At 40.8% G+C, this 21,096-nt stretch overlaps 1 protein-coding gene across 2 annotated transcripts in view; it reads right to left on the reverse strand.

Annotated features, from left to right (window-relative positions):
• Positions 1-6,352: 6,352 nt before the first annotated feature.
• Positions 6,353-21,096, reverse strand: part of LOC146324600 (nucleolar protein 4-like) — a 210,457-nt gene continuing 195,713 nt past the window's right edge. The window contains exons 6-11 of one of the 2 annotated variants that reach the window (XM_084720183.1): positions 19,398-19,879; positions 16,123-16,314; positions 15,550-15,738; positions 10,127-10,240; positions 8,852-9,083; positions 6,353-6,873 (exon numbers count right to left, since the gene is read on the reverse strand). In XM_084720183.1, the coding sequence (XP_084576309.1) occupies positions 6,626-6,873; positions 8,852-9,083; positions 10,127-10,240; positions 15,550-15,738; positions 16,123-16,314; positions 19,398-19,879 (1,457 nt within the window). In that variant the 3' untranslated portion in view covers positions 6,353-6,625. Of the gene's footprint in view, positions 6,874-8,851; positions 9,087-10,126; positions 10,241-15,549; positions 15,739-16,122; positions 16,315-19,397; positions 19,880-21,096 lie in introns of both variants that reach the window. The other variant, XM_084720182.1, reaches the window with a different exon arrangement.

The raw sequence follows: 21,096 nt of genomic DNA on the forward strand, positions 1-21,096 counted from the left end.
TACTTTTGGGACGATCTAATTGGTTCGGCCGTGTTCGCTAAGATGACTTATTCCTAAAAAAAAAAAATCCTCCCAAGAAGCAGTTTGTCCTGGGGGAGCTTTTAGTTTTGAAGAATCAAACTCAGAGGAGGAGGAGGAGGAGGAGGAGGGAGGAAGAGGGGGATGAATTACAATATGAGCCTCTTCACCTTGAACGCAGCATCTTAACTGTTCATATTTTCAAATAAAACCTCATTAAATCCAACAGTTTTTTTTTTTTTGACTCATCTCAGGCTCCAAGCTGCAGTTTTAGAAACAGTCCAAACTTAAACTAACAAACTCTGGGGGTTAACTTCTATTAGATGTTGCTGTTGCATTAAAATCTCAACTCCAGCTGTGGCACAGTTCCTTTCTTTTTGATTTGAAATTTGACGTCATCCTTCATGTGCAGATTTAAAAAAACACAGATTTAACCATCTCAAACCCATTATATACTCATTTAGAAATCGTATGGCTGTTGAGTTGATGGATTTCCTTCATTTCTCACAAAAAAAAAAAAAAGAAAAGAAAAACAGATTTTGAAGTTCAAGGTTTTTGGACAGTCAGAGGTAAAATGCTCAGTTGAGACTGGATCCATCTGAGTCAGGATGTCGGGATTGAAATTCTCCCTGAATTGAAACTGAAACTGAAAACCACTCGATCCTGCTCTGATCTGAGGGACCAGGATCACATGACCTGGTGCCACGCCCCCCTGCGTCTCATACAGACGCTCAAAGTATCCTGTAGTGTCTTTATGGTGCTGTGGAGGAGATGCAAACAAGCGAACAAATTGGATTGTTTCATGACCTCAGCAATGTGTCGCACTTCCTGGTTTCATCTCTGTGATATTTAGCACACTTGCTCCACCTCCGACCTATTCTCTTTGGTCAAAATGGACGCTGATGTCCTTGACGCTTTAGTTTCCTCTCATCAAAGCAGTTAACACGGGCACAGCGGCACCTTTTATACGATCCACAGCAGCCTTTTTAGAAAGACTGGAACGAAAACAGGGAGCTGCTGGGAGTTACAAGGAAGTAAACTGTCCCCTCATTATACAGAAACAAGGCTGACATAAGAAAATGACTGGACACTTAAAGGGACAGTTCATCCAAAAATGAAAATTCAGTCATTATCCACTCGCCCTCATGCTGATTGGAGGTCAAGTTTAGAGTTTCACAGGAAAACAGTGTTACAGAATCTCACAAACAATGGAAGTGTGTAAACGGCGTGTCGGGGGTTTAAGAGACTTGGATTACACCAGAGGAGCAGCATGGAGGCATTTTATGTTTGTATGTAACAATTGACAAGATTGTGACAGGATTAATTTTTCACCATTTTCTGACATTTTGTAGACCAAACAACTAATAATTGAGTTTGTCATTTTTAAAAAGTAGGCCCCCAGAAAAAAGGTTTGGGAAAGACCGCACTAAAGAGAAGTCTGGGAGACATTACTGCCTTCATTTGAGGAACAAATTAAAACAGACTAATATCACTGCAGGTTTTTATGGGGAGTTTCAGATCAGCTGGGAGCCTCCATCCTCACGCTGGAAACGATCCTTTATAATTAAATCTAATTGAGAGGACAGAAGATCAGCAGAACGATCTGTCTTCATTGACCGGGTGTGTCCGAGGTCCCTCAGACAGAGCAGAGCGTGGATCAAACAAACAAACAAACAAACAAACAAAACAAAGGTGATTGAGCACATCCGGACAAATCCAGGTGTCCCACACACTGAAAACCAGGCAGCCTCAACCGAAACATTGGCAGTATCTGAGAGCACAGTGAGGATCAAACAGGAGGACAGAAGGACGGGACGCCGGTGTCAGTAATACGTCTCATGTTGGGTTTAATGATGGCGATCGCACCACACTCAAACAAAATCAAAGTGTTGGATATTCCCTCTAATGTTTTATTCAATACAGACACTAAAATTAGGGAGAAATTAGAGGAAAAATTGATTGTACCTCAGAGGGTCTCACAAGATTTAATGACATCTGTGTGATTTTCCTCCATTTCAAAAGGCTCATACATCAAATCTTAACTTTTAGGTAAATAAACTAAAATTGATAAAGATTATTCCCCAACATGTCTGACTCTCACGACACCATCCTCCCCTCCGTCTCTCCTCCTTCTCGTCTAGTTGGGTCTTTTTTTTTTTTTTTGCATATTTCTTTCGTGTCATTCAGCAATCAGTACACTTCAAACAGAGCTTCCTGTTTTGTGAAAAACAAAACAAAAAATCTTTTACAATTTTACATCTAATCTGCCATAAATTAAATAATTTACATTTTTCAACATTTCAAACTCATTTTAACTTGACGTGGTGGATCTGACCACTGACATAAAAAAGATGGACGCTGCGTCTCCACAAATGAAGCCAAAATATCCCAGACACGAGCACATGACATGAAACCCAGTTTTCATATCATCAAATAACCAATTAAAACCAAACTGGTCAGAAAAATGCACACTTGAACAAATATCAGCGTGAGAAGAAGTACCTAAGATGACAGAACCTTCTTTGGGAAACATTTATTTGACGTGGACTTTATTGTTTTAGTTTGGTCCAGGTCCCGTCTGCTAACATGGAGGGGGCGGAGTTTGTGGCCTATGCTGCAGCCAGCCACCAGGGGGCGATCGAGATGTTTTGGCTTCACTTTCTGAGAGCTCTCATGTCGTCCCTCTTTATATATGTCAATGGTTTTGACATTGCACAGGAATGTAAATCAGAGAAAGTTTGGATGGAGGTTTTGTGTTATTGGATACGAGGTGTGAATGAATGTCTGCTCTGCAGCCCGACGCGCCCCGACACCGTGAGCACAAACCGTCTAAAGACCAGTGGATGATTATCAACTGCATTGCAAAAAAAAGACCACCACACCTCTTCCTCCGCTCTCTTCTCACCTCAGCAGTGCAAGTCAGGTGGGGGTTGCTTTGCTCAGTGTGCAAAAAGGGGAGCAAATCACGGTGACGCGACAGTCGAACTGAGTTACAGTCGAAGCACAGCACACAGAGCGAAGGACAAATAAATCACGTTTTGTTCATTTTACAACCTTTTCTGCACTACAGCTGTGGACTGAATGGATAAACCAGGAGCTGTGAGCTTTCAAAACACCTTTTCATACAAAGTCTTAACAACTCCAACCAGACAATTTGGCTTTTTTTTTAGCAACTGTACCCAGACACAAAACTAAGCAGTGGTAATAAAAACAAGAGTTGTTTCTTAACAATGTCAGATCTCCTTAAAGAAACAGTTGACATTTTTGAGGCATTTGCTTTTCTTGCTGAGAGTTAGATGAGAAGATTGACGCCACTCTCATGTCTGTACTTCAAATACAAAGCTGGCGGTAGCAGCCAGTTAGCTTAGCTTAGCATAAACACTGGAAACTGCTTGTCTGGTTCTGTATATAGGTAGAAATAAATCTGCTTATCAAAACTTACGTGTAAAAGCATCATTTCACGGTTTCACAGGGTTTCTGTGCTAGACTAATTCTGAAAAAAAAAAAAAAACAGTGATAAAACCCATAATTTCAAGGCAAGTGCCTTCCTTTTGACTTTTAAATCAAACTCAAAGTCTAAAGTTTTGAAATAAACTAAAAGTTTTGTTAACCTGTAATCTTTCCTTTTCAAGATAAACTTGAATTTTAGAAACCGTACACACACAAAAAAATTGGAATCCAAAAACTGTTTCTCAACTTTTTACAGTCCAGAAGTCTTATATTCTAGGCGTCTCAGCAGACCAGCTGTTTTCTATGTAAGAGTGGGATCAGTCTTCTCATCTAATGCTGCCTTCAAATGGGGTCGTGTTTACTGTTTTAACAAGAAGAGTCCATATGAATGAAGCTTTAAAGTGGAAATTTTCTGACAACAGAGTTCACGAGTTTGCTGAAGTTTTCAGAAATGGTGGAGGCCATGGTGGTTAGTGAGTTAATATATTGTAATTTAATTTGTACAGAGTTTTTTTTTTTTCTTTTAGAATATGTCTGAGGAAAATATTGATATTGTGGCCACAAGCTCACAAGTTCCTTTTGAAGGAAGCACAACTCTCAGCAGGGAAGCAACATATTTCCCAAAATGTCAAACTCTGGCGAAACTTTGGAGGAACCAGTTGTAGAATAAATATAACTCTTAACTTGCTGGTTAAGACAACATAAACTACCTAAGAAAAACCTGGAGTAATTTAGTGCCATCTCTCTTCTTTTCCTTCTGGATTAAATTAAAGAAAAATTATAAAAGGAACAGTTCATCAGTTTTCTACACTGAAGCACACTTTAAGTGTCTACTCATCGGCCTGATGTGGTGAAGGTGTCGCACTTCATTAATGCATCCCTCCCTGCGCTCTCCACGGGATGAAAATGTGGGAAAGGAAAACAAGTTTGAAAGAATTCACAGTCAGAAAGTCACAAAACACGACATGAATCGAGCCCTATGAAGCAAAAACAAAGAAACCAACCAACCAATCAGAGAAAGAGGAGAGGAGACGTGTGGGTGGGTCACTGTGAGTCTTTGAGTTGTTTTTGCTTTGTGTTGTGGTCGAGGTCGCAGGAGGAGGTCGGTTGGTCGCTCGGGTTTTCACGGGGCACTGCGGCTAGCTAACGCCCGGCTTTGTTGAGGTTTCAGGTCTATGGCAGAAGGTCCGGTTTTTAAATAGCAGCAGCAACATGAAAGTTCATCATCGTAATCATAAGAATAATAAGAACAATAATAACAATAAGTAATGGCTATGTCAGAGTCAAACAGACAAACACAGTAAGACAGAGCAGTCCTCCTCTTCCTCTGAAGCCTGGACCGGACCAGGGAGGAGGAGGGAGGGAGGGAGGAGGAGGAGGAGGGTGTTTAGGTCCACGAAGAAGAGGTGAAAAGTAGGTCCAATGGAGAGAAGAAGAAAGAAGAAGAGGAAGAAGAGGGGGAGAGAGGTTAAACAGAAAAATGCTGAGGTTTCGTTGGCGTTACGTCTACATTTGTAAAAAGTAGAAGCGGGAGGTAAAATTGCCACCAGTAATCAACATTTAACCCCCCTTTTTCTTAAAACAAAACCCCTCCCCTCTGCGCATACACACACACACACACACACACACACACACACACACACACACACACACACACACACACTCACATACACACGGAGAAAGTCACCTCCCAGAGAAACACACTCTCTGATTCTTCTCAAGTTTTCAAGATGATTATATACAGCAGCACACGAATGAACCCGCACAGATGAAAAGAAAAAGTTTTTCAGTGTTTGAAAAGTTTTACAACATCAGTTCTCCAAATGCTTTTGCGCAACAAAGTTTGATTCTCCCCCCAGAAAAAATATAGAAACCTTGAAGACATCAGGTGGTAAAGAAGAAGAAGAAGAAGAAGAAGAAGTAAACTGGCTTCTGGTGGGAATGTTACCATTCACTTGCAGAGTGTGTGTGTAGATATGTGTGTGTGTGTGTGTGTGTGTGTGTGTGTGTGTGTGTGTGTGTGTGTGTGTGTGTGTGTGTGTGTGTGTGTGAGGAACTGGACAAGGAGTTGGCAGGTCTGATCTGAGGTATTTCCTGGTGGTCAAACATGGCGTCTTGGATGCATAAGTAGCAAGTTGCTCCCTGGGTAAAAAACAGGGGGGGGGGTGAGGTTTCAGGTGAGGGAAAAGTGCTATAGGACACAGAGAGCTTATATACAAGCGAGCACAAAAAAAAGTTTCTCTCCTCCTTCTTTACTTTTCTTTTTTCTTTTTTTAAACCAAACTTTTTTTTCTCTTTTTTCTTTTCCAGTTTCCGTCCTTCAGCTGCTCGAGCTCCGGACTCAAAGTCTTTCCTTTAGTGCTATCTTTGAAGAGAAGTCAAACCGCTTTCCTGTCCTTCAGTCACTTGGGAAGAGTAAAAAAAAAAGCAAACACAAAAAAATGCTCACTGGACTCCCAAAGAAAAAAACATTAAATCTTCAATCAAGTGGTTTAACAAACAGCGTCAGTAGTACTAATTCAGGGAGTCGTTATTCATTATCTTTTTAATTGTTACGGTCGGCGTTGGCCGGGACACCCGTCAATCAAGCAGGGAAAAACTTCACTTTTCCACCCACAGTCTTTTTTTCTTCTGAAAACCACAGCAGCAGAATCATTCTTCACTCTTCTTCCTCTTTTCTCCTCTCCTCCTCTCATCCTCTCCTCCAGTAGTGCTGATTGTGAGGTGCTTCCAGAGAGGAGAGGAAGAGATTTTTCTCCAGAGTCCAAAATGCTCCGCTCCTTTTTCCTCCCTCCTCAGGCAGGATGGATGGATTGAGGTTGTGTCTGTGTGTCTGTGTGTGTGTGTGTGTCTGTGTGTGTGTGTGTGTGTGTGTGTGTGTGTTTGTGTGTGTGTGTGGGGGGGGGATCCGTCTCCCTCCCTCCCTCTTGTCCCAGTTTGTCCCACTTTTTCTCCAAAAATAAAAAAAAAGTGGCCACAGTTTCCGAAGAGAAGGCAGACGAGGAGGATTTAAGGAGAGGAGAGCTGAAGTAAGAGGAGGGGGACACAGGCAGACACAAAACACAATGGGAAGTGTGTGTGTGTGTGTGTGTGTGTGTGTGTGTGTGTGTGTGTGTGTGTGTGCACGCGTGTGTGTTCTCCATTGTTTCCCCCCTCATCAGTTCTGCTGCAGGATGAGGTTCTCCAGCTCGTCCGCCGAGCGAAGCAGGAAGGCGGCCGACTCCCGGTAGCCGGCAATCAGCTGACGCACGGCCGTGATCTCCGGTTGGCTGAGCTGGGTCGACGCCCCACCCCCTCCCGTGCCCCCGCTGCCCCGCCCGCCCAGGCTGTTGTTGGCGGAGGCAGAGGAGGAGGAGTTACTGATGTTGGCAGAGGAGATGGATTTCATGCTGAGGTCAGTGGGGCCTAAAGATGGAGAAAAGGGAGAAGAGTAACAGGGTTTCAATCAGTCGTTTTTATATTCAAGGTTCATCTGCAGCCTGCAGCTCTTTAGCCCCCCTCCAGTGGCTCCTGGTCACTTTGGCAAAACATTATATGGAAATTTTAACATTTTTATTTCATCATTGTTGTAGGTCTATGAAAAAGTTGAGACAACTCAAAATTTCAAGGCAACATACTGCAATAGATTTCTAGTTTGGAGCCAAACTCAAACTCTTGAAAAAGTTTTACCAACTGCTAATGTTTTGTTGAGATAATTTATTTTTCTTCTTTACATAAACTTAAATATTTGACTTTTAGAAACCAGCATCTTTTTTCGATCGTTCCCGATGAAGAGAGAAGTTGAGAATCTCTACTTTTCAAAAGGTGCTGGTTTTCAGGAAACCAATCATATATTAGACTGGGACTCATCATCCTGGTAACCAAAGACATGGAGGAGAGTTTACCTCTCTGTGAGCTCCAGAGAGCAGAGACTGAACTCATGTCTGTGCAGCAGACATCTGGACGTGGAGTGAAGAAATGTTTTCTTTATTTTTCTCTTATGTTTGTTTTAAAACAAAGAAAATCCCACGTGGGATTCATGAAACGTGCACCGACATCCAGCTCTGTTCTCACCCACCTGAGTATGCTGATGAATCGCGTTTGATTTTAAATTGGATAGAAGTTTGCAATTAGCACATGGAAACGCTCCAATCATTCCATATAAGTATGTGCCGTGAGCAAACCACAAAGCGACAAGCTGCTGACAGTCAGCAGGTGATGTTAAACTGTGATGAAAGAAGAAAATGTAAGTAAAGACATGGATGAAGCATTGGAGCATCACCAGAAAGTTTCTGTGACGAGGATGCAGCAGCTGCAGCCAGGAGCAAAACACATCCCATATTATTTGGTCTTTGGTCTAACGGGGCTTTTACCATTTGAAGAAGGGCAACAACAGTGAAGATGAAGCCTTGATGCACACACGAGTACAGATGATTTATGGTATATTTAAACTGAATTTGGGAGTTTGGGAGGTGTATGAAGTGTCCATGTTGTCTGCAGCTGTCTGATCAGACCCATCGCCAAAATCCCTGGAAGGCCAGGAAAGCGACAGCGGTGAGTATCTTCAGATGAGGTGGATTAGATGGTTTAGACTCCAGAACGTCTCAAAGGTTTTGTAGAAACATTTAAAATGATTAAATGAATACATAGTTGTATAACACTTTTCCTCTATGTTTTCATTAAATAAATTACAGTTTCTTCATGATTATTCATATTTTACAGTACATGGGCATTTTGATCCGACCTGAGAAGGAACAGCAAGTATGAATGTATTGATGAATGCCACAAAAGTTTTTTAGTGGTTCACACACACAATTTACGATCAATTCTGTGCATACGAACGATTTATGTATGAGATGCTCTGAGAGATAAAATGATGCTATAATGATGTAATTTAAGATCAATATTTGCAGTATGAACTACAATGAAATCAAAGACCCACAGCTGATCGTTTAGCAAAAGATGTGAACAATCTGTGATAAGTAGTTAACATTTATTAAACCTTGATTTGTCCAGGGAGAGTCTGTGGTTGTCCTGTTAATAAAACTGTGACTTTGTCTTGAAACAGTGACAGAAACTGATGTCAGAGCAGCTAAAGAGACAAAAGTTCATAAGTAAAAGTTCTCAGAGTTTTAAAAATCTGTGATAATGATAATAAATAATAATCAGACTTTATTTCAGAGGAATTCTGTGACTGTATGACTCCACATCTGCTGTTCCGTCTCCTTTCACTGCTCTTTTCTCTTTCTCCATCTCCTCCTCATTCATCTCCAAATTACCCATCATGCTTTCTTTTCATCACTCTCACATTTTTTCCTCCCTCCTGCTTCCTCTTTCATTCACTCTTCCCCCTCATTATTTTGTCCCGTCCATCCCCTCGTCTCCTGTCTCCCCCATTCCTCACCATTGCTCTGTGCAGCAGCGCCGGTCGTCAGGGAAACGGGGTGTTGCATGGCAGCGCTCAGGCCCGGGTATCCACGGTAACCGTAGCTGAGTCCGGCTCCGTTGATGTAGAGCTGGCTGTCCTGGGAGGAGAAGGCTGATGCGGCCAGGGAGTAGGCGGAGTGAGCGAGGGACGCCGGCTCCCTCAGGCCGCCTCCGCCGCTGGACGGCTTGTCCAGAGAGATCTGCTCATCCTGCTAGAGGAAACAGGAAGTCAGGGGGGTTTACTTTACAAAGTACTACACAGCAAGCTGGGTTATTGTTATTGTTGTTGTTACTATAATAATGATGATGGTGGTGGTGGCAATGGTATTGATAAATGTTACTAGCAATAATATTAAAATTATATGTTTTTGTTATGATGATGTAATAATAAGTATTGATGTTATTATTATTATTATTATTATTATTATTATTATTATTATTATTATTATTGGTGTTAATATTGTATATAATATGATTATCAGAATATATCATGATTTAGAGATGGTTATATATTATTATATATATTATGTCATTTATAAATGGGAAAATTCAAATGTGAATGTGAGATGAAGAAATATATGAATTTGAAATATGTTCTGAAACATTAAAGGAAATGGCAGCTCTATGTAATGGCTGTATTTCTATAACATTACTGACATTTGAATAACAGCACTGTCTGTGCTCTGTGTTTTCTTTTATAATGTTTTCTTTATGTTGTAATGTATGTATTGTTATGTGTATATATTCTTAGTTTTACATTTTTCCAACACAGTGCAATCATTCTTCTTGCATGAAGACGTCATTTATTTGCTTTATTATTCTGACAAAGCTCCTGGGGTACATTTCAAGTTCTTTGAACCATCTGTGATAAACATTTAAGCACATTTTCCCAAAACACCTGAAGATTTGGCCAATCCAAATTCATATGCAATGAATCGAAGTTCTTTTCTGATTCAGGCACTGAACACAAATATCAGGAATGTTTGGGGAAATATGGTTTAACAAGTAAACTCTCATTAACCACTTAACTTCTACCGAGGCTATTTGTGTTACTCTTCTTCTATTGATTTAAAGATGCAGTGTTGCCCCATCATTACTCTGAGTGATGGACAGTTGAATATTCTTTACAGTGATTCTTACTCAACAGCTCAGGAGAGAAACAGAAAACACTCTGCTAACTGTTTATATACATTAATTAGTAAAATACAAAACACCAGTAAATTAAGCTACACACACACAAACATACACTTACGTGATAGGCTTCGAGGCGCATCCTCTTTGCAGCGTTGCGTGATTCGTTCTCGCAGGCGGCAGCCAGGATGTTCTCAGCCATGGCTGAGGTGAGGTGAGGTGGAGTAGGACGAGTCTGCAGGCAGAAGGCAGGTGATTTGAATATTTTTGGATTTACATACAGGATGAAACAGGCTGTGCAGTCAATACGTCTTCTGTTGGAGTTCTAGACTGATTAGATTAGACTGGAACGCAGAACAGCACAAGACACAGAAAGACCAACACCCTCAGATGTTAACTGACGAGATTACAAGAGAAGACTCATTTTCACTACTGTCTACAAAATGTCAAAATATTGTAAAAAATGCACATCGCAATTTCTCAGAACTGAACGTGACGTCTTCAAACTGCTTCTTTTGTCCAACAGTCCAAAACCCAAATACTCTTTTTCATTTATTATCAAAAATGACCAAGAAATGTAGCAAATCCTCACATTTAAGAAGCTGGAATCTGCACATTTTTGAAATTTTTGCTTGAAAAAAGTGACCAAAGCAAACCTTCAGAATAGTTGGCAATTCATTTTCTTTCAATCAACTAATCAATTAAGATTAGAAAGAGCACAGTTTGTCTGAGCTGTTCGTAAACACACCACAATGACAGTTTATTGTTGTGTCTCATTCCAAGGACGTCAAACACCAACGCCTTGGGTTGGTAAAGCATCCTGAGCAGAAAAATGTAGAGAAATATGGGCTGAAGGCTGCAGGATCTCTACAGATACAGACGCATCACAACATACTGGATCATAAGTGATGATTGAAAGGGATCATGTTTCTGAGTCTAAATGCTGTTTTACTTTTAGGAAAATGATGCATGGTATTGCTTTAACTGAGGTATTGTTGCAGCTGTAGTTACTATTAACTGGCATCCACAGTTTTTTGTGCATGAAGAACTAAACTAAGGAAAAATCTTTCTTCTTTCTCAATGTTTTGAGGCAGAGACTGAACAGTTTTAGTTGTTAACAGTAAAAGGTTTACTCTCAGCACTCTGCCTGCTGAAACAATGATTCCTAAAGCTTCACTGATTCTGTGCAAAGTCTGCAGGTAATAAAACAGCTAATGACTTCTTCTATTTTTAACCGTTATGTGCACATTAGACTGACAATCACTTTTCAGTCAGCGCCTACACACATGGCTTGGTATAAAAACTCACTCTGAGGGCATCTTTACACTAATGCAAATTGTATTTGAACACTGGGCCTCAAGCAGCCACATTTACTTAAACTGTCTCTTATATTTTCTCTTAATTCTCAGTTCAGAGAAAACATAAGAGAAGTGAACTTTAGATGCACTAAATGTTCTTGTTCTGAACAATGAATCCCAACTGATCATAAACTGAAGGGGCGTGGCCAACTGTTATTAGTACAGGTAAGGTCCCTTAAACGCTACATAAGCCCAGGTGTGGTGTCGTGTGCAAACGTTCTGGCAAATAAGCAAGAATCAGAGAGACGACGTGATAAAAGACAAGAAGAAGAACCTCAGCTGGAGTTAAAACCAAAGATTAACATGCTGTCAGCAGAGAGTGAGGAGTTAATAAATAATAATAATTTAGTTTTATTATTATTATTTCTTTATCAAGTGGATGGTGTTAAAGGAAAATACATCAAAAGCTCGATGTTATTTTTTACTGATTATATTCTCTGATTTCAGCTTCTAAACTGAATATCTTTGAGTTGTGGACAAAACAAGACATTTGAGGACGTCATCTTGGACTTTGATTAACATTTGTTGCCAAACAAGCAGTTGATTGACAGAGAAAATAATCGACTGATTAATTGATAATGAAAATAATTATTAGTTGCAACTATAAAAACATCATATTAGGTTAAACAATTTCACCATATTTTTTATTATTTTTTTATTAAGGAAATAAATAAATTACGTTGCTGATTACAATTTTAACTGCATTGGAATACATTTTTAAAGTCACCATCTAAACCTGATTGCTGCACTGTGTGTGTAACTTCATGCTTCACCACTGGGGGGCAGCAAAGACATTTCAATGACTGTCTCATCTTTACATTCAGTTTGAAGCAGCATCTCCTCTGTCAGACTGTGCCTGAAGTCATTGGTCAACATAACTACTGTTCCCATCATGCACCTCTTCTGCATCTCTACAGCAACACCCCTGCATCTGCTCAGTTCGATCTGTTAATACAGTGGATTTATTGAAGGTGTGACAGAAAGAGCTCCTCCAGCACGTCTCTGTGGAACACTTAGTTTAGTTTACTTTGACATGAAGTATTTATATTTTATGTTCAGATACTCAGTGTGAGGAACGGTCACCGTCCAGCTGAGCAGTTTCCACCGTGCCGACACCGTCAGGGTCTTTGTTAAAGCCTTTCATTATTTTTCAATTAGGAATAAAGATCGCAGTGCATTAATTAACTGTGTCACTGCCTGCACTCTGCTGCTTCCTGCTGGTATCAAGTGTGACACGTATTAACAATTAATCTGTCAGTTTGAGTCACTTTGTCTTTTTTATTTTGAAGAGGAGGAACTACTTTATTCATCCTCTTGGGGAAATTCAATTTGCCGTAAACCAAATAGATGCAGATGAAGAAATGCTGTAGACGGGTTTTATTAGTTCTTATGTTAAGATATTCTGCACCTCGTCCCATGTGTAAACTAAAATGAACTGACCAGAGGATGTTGTTTCTATAGTTACAGCCCATTCACAGGCTCCTTTCTTCTGTGAAATGATGATAATTGTTTGTTGTCAGTCGACCCTGCTGCAGTAAAAGCTGCAGCCGCTCTGTTTGATAACACCAGACATGACAAATATATTACATTACAAATGTAATGAATGAATAAATATATTAGGCTTTTTTTTTGAGGGGGGGGGTTGTTCCCTTTTTTTGGGGGTGAAAACAGCTGCAGAGCCTCAAGGGAGGAAAGACAGAGGATAAACTTGTTTTAATAAATGGAGAATATTTATAAGATCTTTCTTAAAGTCTGAGTTAAGGTTTCCTTAAAATAAAATCAGTTTTCTCCTCATCTTGGTCTTATACTTCAACAATAACCTAATTAAACTGTTGCACAAAAGACCTTAGAAACCAGGTTAAGAGAGGAAAATAACTTAAAGGGACAGTTCACCCCAAAATCAAAAATACTTATTCTGTCTCTGGCCTGTAGTACTGCTTACCCCTCTAGACTTTTTTGGTGTGAGCTGCAGAGTTTTGGAGATGACAGGTGAGGCGGTGCTCAAGTGAGGAGTTAATTCAGTGACGTTGTGAGAGGAAAATCACAGCATCTGAGGCTAAATGTTAGAATATCACATCTGTTTGCATATTTATAGAGTTTTAAAGCCCTTTTTTCATTAACCTGACAGTACAGTGACTGTAAAGTATAGAATAATGTTCCATATGATTTTAACAACTCATAACTGTCTAACTCCTAAATTTAATGAGTTAAGTGTTGTACCTAAGAAGAAAACTTTTTGTGCAACTGGTTCCTGAATATTAGGACTTTGTTGAAGAGATGAATTGTGCAACTGAGTCAGACTAGTGTCTGCTGAGCTACGGCCAATAAAAACTGAGAGGAATAAACAATCATGTAGGCGAAGATAAACGAAAAATATATTTCAGCCACCGTTTCGGGATGACAGAAATCGTTTTGCACTCAGTACAAAAAACAGCAGCTGATGCCAAACTGATGAAAGTCATACAACAAACAAAAGCCTTTTAGAAAGAAGTTTTTTGTTTTTTTTTTTTTTGTTTTTTTTTTACATTTTTTGTTGTTTTGTACATATTCCTAATCTGTCCACAGAGTCTGCTTGTGTTTCAGAGCCTGAAACAAAACATATTTTAAAATCATCCAATTTGCTTCTGTGAGAAGTGTTTCATCAAGAACTTTCTCAAAGAGTGTTTGTTTTTCCCTTTTTCTTTTTCTTCTTTTTTTCCACTGAGGCACTAAAGGAGGGGTCTCAAAATGCTGGCCCTTGGCCCCTCCCTCCGGCCTACAACATGATGTCATCAGCAGTAACTTAACAGGACTCTGACACGGCTGAAAGCGAATATGAAACAGTAAAATACTGCAGATACCTGAAAGTACAAACAGCAACAGAGGAAGAGAAACTACATTTCAAAGGACAGAAATTCAGTTAGAAGCTACAAAAGTAGTGAGAACTGAAGATAAAGACTTTCAGAAACATCTTTCTCTGCTGTCCTGCACACACACAAGCTCGGTATCACAACATTCGCTTGTTCCAGGGGAAGAAAGGAGGGCCGTCACAAGTTGGCCGCGGTCGGCAAGACATCATCACAGCCCGCTTGGAGGCGGGTCAGGCTCACTTTGGCCCCACTGCTGAGTCTTGGGAGCAGCTCGGCGCAGCTCAGTGTGATAAAAGTGGTAATGGAAATGCAAATCAGTGCAGCACGATTTGACTTGACCGGAAAGGCTCTGCCTGAGTTTGAGACCCCTGATATGAAAATCAATGGAGAAATATTTTACTAACTAAAGCACGTATCCAACCAAAGCTTCAGTACATACTGTATGAATAAAAGACACCAGGAGGATGTTTTCTAGCTCTCTGGTTCCCCGAGGAGTTGACTGAATAACAAGAGAGGCAAGGTCAGGGGTGCATTATGGGAATTATTGGTGGTGAATATGTTGCTGATCAACCAGACTCTCCAGTTCAAACGACCCATATAAAATGTATAGCAGCTTATGATTCGTTCAAACCACGTGAATATAAAATGAAAAATCCAGAACAGAATTTGCTCCTTACGGCGTGTCGAGTCTGAGGGTGAAAAAGCAGGAAGTGGTTTTACTTTGAGGAACATTTTTCAGGATGAAGAGATGATGCCGACACAGTTAATGTCACCGCTAAAATGTCTGCAGAGTGAGAGGAGAATTACACATCTATCAGCCTAAAAGCCTTCAGAGAGCAGGTACAGTACGAGGACCGTGTCACCGAGCTGATCTCACTCTAACACGTCTGCGCTGCTCACACTGAATTAAACCCATTTCTCCAAATTGCCTCATGCTGCATTCAAGTCATGTTGGGGAAAAAGCATAAAATCAGGATGACAAGCCACTGCTGCAACTGAAAAATGTTCTTATGTTAAATCTGCTGACTGTTTAAAAGCTAAATACCGAAACTATTACAGCTATTACGACTATTATTTACACGATTACCGACCTCTCTGATGGAGGCACAGTCCTTTAAATATAGAGCTGAAATGATCAGTTAATTAACAGAAAATTATTTGATAAATATTTTGATAACTGATCCAGCTTCTCCAACATGACAACTTGTTTTATATCATTCTAAACTGAAAATCTTTTTGACTGTTATAGTGGACATTTTCATTTCGTTATTCACAGTCCTACATGAATAACACAAAGTATTGACATTATCTGTGAAGACAGTCTGCAGGTGCAGTACCTCCATGCCGTTCTTCTTCATGCGTCGGCAGGATTTGAGGTAGGTGCGGATGCGCTTGCGGGCGCGTTCCTGGAATTCTGGGAACTGTCTGCTGCAGGACTCGATGATGGCCTGGATCTTCTCCTTGGGCTGTTTGGAGATGGGAACCATCCGATCCAAGTTCTCGTCCACGAACAGACGCACAAACATCTGCAGGAAAACAACACGGCTGTGAGGAGAGTGAAGGGTTTCATGATCTTGTGTGCGAAGCTGCATATCTCTCTCTTTTTAGATTTCCTACTTGAACTTTTTTTATGTGAATATCAAATCAGGATTGATGGTAAATGTAGTCAACTGAGGCAATACGTTTCTCAGTGCATGCTATACTGAAATCTGAAATCTGTTGTTCTTCATCTGCCATGTTAAGTGTGTTTAATGTGACATGGTCAACACACACAGTTTGATTGGTCAGATGTGAACCTGTCGGAAGTGAAACTGCAGAAAAACTGGCCTCCGTCCGACAAAATAAAAGCCAGGGAGACATGTATTTGGTCCCATTGGGGGACAACATGTGAGACACTGTCTCTGACTTACATTGAAGGCCTTTAGTCTCTCAGGATCAACTCCCTCTGTGTCGTTGATCTTGTCGTTGTCGTCGTGGTCGTCATGGTCGTCGTCGTCATCGTCGGGGGCAACCTGGCTGCCATGACGCCCCATGGTCAGGTCCTCGGCGCTCAAGTCCATCTTCACGCTGTCGTAGCTTCCGCCTGAACTGTACTGAGGGGACTGAACACACACACACATACACACACACACACACACACACACACACACACACACACACACAGCTTCACTCTTAGACACTCGACGTCTCAATTAAGTCCATCTATCTGAACACCGTCTGTGTTTTTACCATTTATGGACTGAAGTGGTCCATTGTTGCGGTGGACGTCTTCTTAATAAAACACTAATTAAGAGTCTGATTAGGATCTGACAGCTCCTCAATAAAAACATCCTTAAATACAAAGATTTTAGTCTTCAGCTGAGACGCTCGATAGACATCATGGAGGTAAATATTAGTCCACAAGTAATGACTATAAAGGAACCCTGGATCGTTGCATATGTGTGAAGTAAAATAATCGATTTTTAGAAAAAAATTGAAATGTTTGAATCACCCCTGTAAAGATTCCTCTCAAACCAAAGATTTACATGTTGAATTCAAACTTAAAACTAAGGTAGAAAAAATATACATACACATCATGCTTAGAAGTTTTAATGTTCTTACATGCACATGTTTTAACTAGAAATTGTATTAATCAATTGTATTGTACTTCTGTTTCTATTGTATTTCTGCTTTGTTGCCTAATTGTAATCTCGGCATCATTGAAAATGAGGGCCACCCCTCAATGTATTCCCGAGAAATAAATAAAGGTTGAATGAAAAAACATCTTGTATAACAGCTTATTTCTCTTTATTGGAAGGAAACAAAAAGACCAAGTATTAAAGAATGGATTAACAAAATGGCTTCATGTAAGGTATTAGAGAAGATAACTTCCATGTTGAGAAACAGACAAAAAGCTTTTCCGGAAATCTGGAAACCTTTTATTACTCTCCTAAAAATGTCAGCATTCAGAGAAACCCAATATAAAACAAATATCTTATATTTTCTAATAAAATGTTCTACATAATCAGCTTTGAGACATGAATAGCATCGAGAGCACCAACTAATAATTTTAATGCTGATTTTATTTAGTTTTTGTTGTTGTTTGTGTATTTATTTCGGTATTGCTGTACTGTTGCTGTGTTTTGTGTGTTCATGTAATACATTCATCTTTTCAGTAAAATTCAATTCGAGTTCTTCTTTTTAAAATCATTTGCTCCCTGATTATTGTTAATGATTTATAAGTAGGATGGGGGGCGTGAACTTTTTTCAGCTTCTGAAGGGAATAACAGCCACTGCTGTATCATATCATATCTTATCACATCTTATCTTATCCTGTGTTATTCTTTCTTTTATTAGAGCACGAGCACCGAATGGTGTGAGGATCCTATTGGATTTGCTCGGATTATTATTTATTTTCTTCTTCCTTGCTGAAATCTTCATTCGCATTGTTGAGGGGCTAAACGAGCTCAATGGTGCACGAAACCTGGCACACACATTGGTTGCTGTGAAAAATTTGGTGTGATATAACCTTTGGCGGTAGGCGTGGCTAAACTGCTTGGCCAAGTCCTCTGAACAACAACCCCACATATGTATCACACCCAGATGCATAAACCCAACAGGAAGTCGGCTGTTTCCATGTGTTGTATTTTAACAAACTCTAATTCTAGACTGCTTTGTGATCAAAAGTTATTAAAAGATTTAGTTACCCAGAAAATGAGTCACTCTTGACAGAAAATCTAAGTACGAACAAAGTCTGTGCTGCCTGCAGCTGCCGGTGTTGGTGAACGTGTGAGGACTGTTTGAGCTGTGTTTGTGTCCTCCAGTAGACTGTCTGGCGGTAATGCGTTCCCTCCAAGGCCGGTGGGTATTGTCTGTCAGGTTCTGCTATTCAGCTCCGTACAAAGACAGCGAGAGGAGGAAGGAAGGAGAGAGATCTCATCTGGTCACCCTGCACCTCCTTTCAACCTCCATCTTTTTATTTTATAATTCCATTTGCTGACTCCTCTTCATAAATGACTGTGTTCGCCTTTCATGTCTCCACAAAGACGAACTAAATAAGACGACACGGATGTGGCAATAAAACTAAATCAAACAAAGATTTCATGTTTACTCTAATAGATCATTTCAGTGTGAATGAATGAGTGGAAGTAAATGGCATCTTCTGAAAGAGAAAAACAACTTTGTTTTCTCCAGCTGAGCAGAGCGAGTGCAGACAACAGCAGGAAGGACAGAAAGCGGAGAAGCTACACTAATGTACCATGAAATACAAAATTACTTTTTCACTTTATTAGCTGTGACTCTGAATCGCAACCTTCACCTTTTAAACAATAAATACTGCAGAACATTCATCACTTTTTATACTTTTAAGACTATTCAACATTCAGGGTTTTCTTGGCTTTATTTTCAAAAGTTACTTTAGTTTATCAGCACCTTTATTAAAAATCATTTCAGTCCTCATACTGTAGGGGAAACTTGCTAAAATGAGACTGAAAATGACTGCAGTTCAATTTTCATCTTGGTTTACTTTGCTTAAGGGGTAATCATGGCATTTTTAAACATGTGTGGGCCCTAATTTTAAATATTTTGGGGCCCCTGTGGGTGTAATGTTGGTGTTTGGCTGGTGTGATGCTAGCGTGTGGCTAGTGTCTTGTTTGGTGTGTCTGTTATCTGATTTAGGATGTAGAGTTAATGTTCATTTGTTGTCTGTTTAAGTTAGAACAAACAAAGAACAATGTGCCAACAATGTGTCATCCTCTGGACCACCTCTGGGGAACGTAACAATCTGGGGGCTCGTCAGGGTTCGATAAAGGAGTTGTATAAACTGAGGTTGTCTCCGGTGGCTGTGTGTTCGCTGAGAATGAAGCTACAGCGAGCAGGTGGTTAGCTTAGCTTATCACAAAGACTAACAGCTAATCCACCTATCAGCACCACCAAAGCTCACCAATTAACACGTTTAATCTGTACAAAAAGTGAAGTGTGAAAACAATAAATCACTGTTTTATAGCAGGTTATTCTTCAAACAAATCTGATCCATGCAGGTTTGATGAAATACAGACTGAATTAGTGACCAGGATGATGATTGGATGGATAATAAATAACCTACCAGCTTTGTTAGATGAAAAAATATACACATCTCTTTGTAAACAAATCACTTGTGTGTATGTGTGTGCAGTGTGTGTGTGTGTGTGTGTGTGTGTGGTCTCACCTTGCCCCCGTAGTCCCTGCCGTCTCGGTCCAGTCGCAGCTCCGCGGTGTGTGTGTGGGACTGGGAGTGTGTGTTGGGAGTGTGTGCATTATGTGTGTGAAGGGTGTGTGTGTGTGGCAGCGGCAGGGCCGGGTGTGGTGCCAGGGGTGGTTTGGCGGCCAGCGGGTACTTCCTGCGGAGCTCCTCGGGCGCGTTGGGATGCAGGGCGCCGAGCAGTGCGGCGGCCGCCGCCGACACAGTGACAGGCAGGTGTGAGGTGGACAGCGGCAGGCGCTGAGGGGGCGGGTCGCTCAGGTTCATCGGCTGCTGGTCCTCGGACGAGGAGGAGGAGGAAGTGGGCGTGCTGAAGTCCAGCGGGGCGGGGCCGCCGTTGCCATTGACCACCTCGGTTTCCCTGATGATGGCGCCGTCTGTTACAGCGGAGGAGGGAGGAGTCAGGGCGGGCAGGCCGTTTCCACTGCCGCTCTCTGATGATGAGTCCTCTGAAAGGAGACAGACAGAGAGGTGAGATTTCACAGATTGAAAAACACATTTTTCTGTTGGTAAACTGGTTCCAGCAGCAGATGAACACAGAGTGTTTAGTGGGATGTGAGAGGAGAGTGATGGACACACTGACAAGAAGAAGACACAAACTGAAGCTCAAATTCAATATGTGTGGACAAAAAAACTGTCTGAAAATGAAAGGAAATGAAAATTGAGTCATTATCTTCTCGCCCTCATGCTGATTGAAGGTCGAGTGTAGATTTTCAGTCCACAAAACACTGCTGGAGTTTCACAGGTAAACAGTGTTGCAGAATCTCCCAAACAATGGAAGTAAATGGTGACCAGTTTATAAATTTAAAAAAATGCTTAAACTCTGTCAGCCGTCTCTCTGGACGTTATGCACATACAAGTCACCGCAGATGAGCGAGTAGCACACAGGTGTGCAGTGTCCTGTAGGCTACAAGACGCCTCCTAGTGATCCTGTTTCTATCTGTCAGTCATTATTTATGACATGGCAACATTTGCTCATATTGGTTATTTGTTTGTGAGCTTAAATATACACATCTGAAGCACTGAAGTGCTGCGTAAACCTCAGTCAGTCAGGGGAATTTGATTTTCCCACATGGGTCCTGATGATGCACTGATGATGCAGGATGACAGCCACCAAAACTGTCCCATCAATGACTTCCCTGTCAGTCTGTCAAAGTACATGTTTCCATCTCTTGGTTTGTTTGCGAAGAGTCCAGACCAAATGAACCACAGGTCTGAAAACGTCCTGAGACCAGGCGTAAGTCCTGTTGGTGCAAGAGACAAGTGATGGACACACTGACAAAGAGGAGACACAAACTGAAGCTCATATTCATAACAGTTTGTGTATTACATATGCTGCAAACAACAAATTTTAAGAAAGTTTAAAAAAAAAAGTTAGTGGGATATAACTTATTTTTTGTCATTTCAGAGCAATCAGCGCTGTCTATGGCTACAAACTGTTTAAAGTGTGGACTGGAGTGAGGACGTGATCAAAACTTCTTGTGTTTGCAGCGGCCCATTGACAAGCTGTTGTGGTCCACCATACTTCCGTTGCCAAAGTGTGCGCACGCAGCTTTCTCACTGATTACAAACTGTAAAAGGGCCTATAGGACCACGACCATCAACCTCAGAAATCATCCTGTTCTTCATACTTCTCTCTGACTTGTAAACTGCAGCTCCACAGTGA

Source organism: Lutjanus erythropterus, chromosome 6 (assembly GCF_056507025.1).
Source record: "Lutjanus erythropterus isolate fLutEry1 chromosome 6, fLutEry1.hap2, whole genome shotgun sequence".
NCBI lineage: Eukaryota > Metazoa > Chordata > Actinopteri > Lutjaniformes > Lutjanidae > Lutjanus > Lutjanus erythropterus.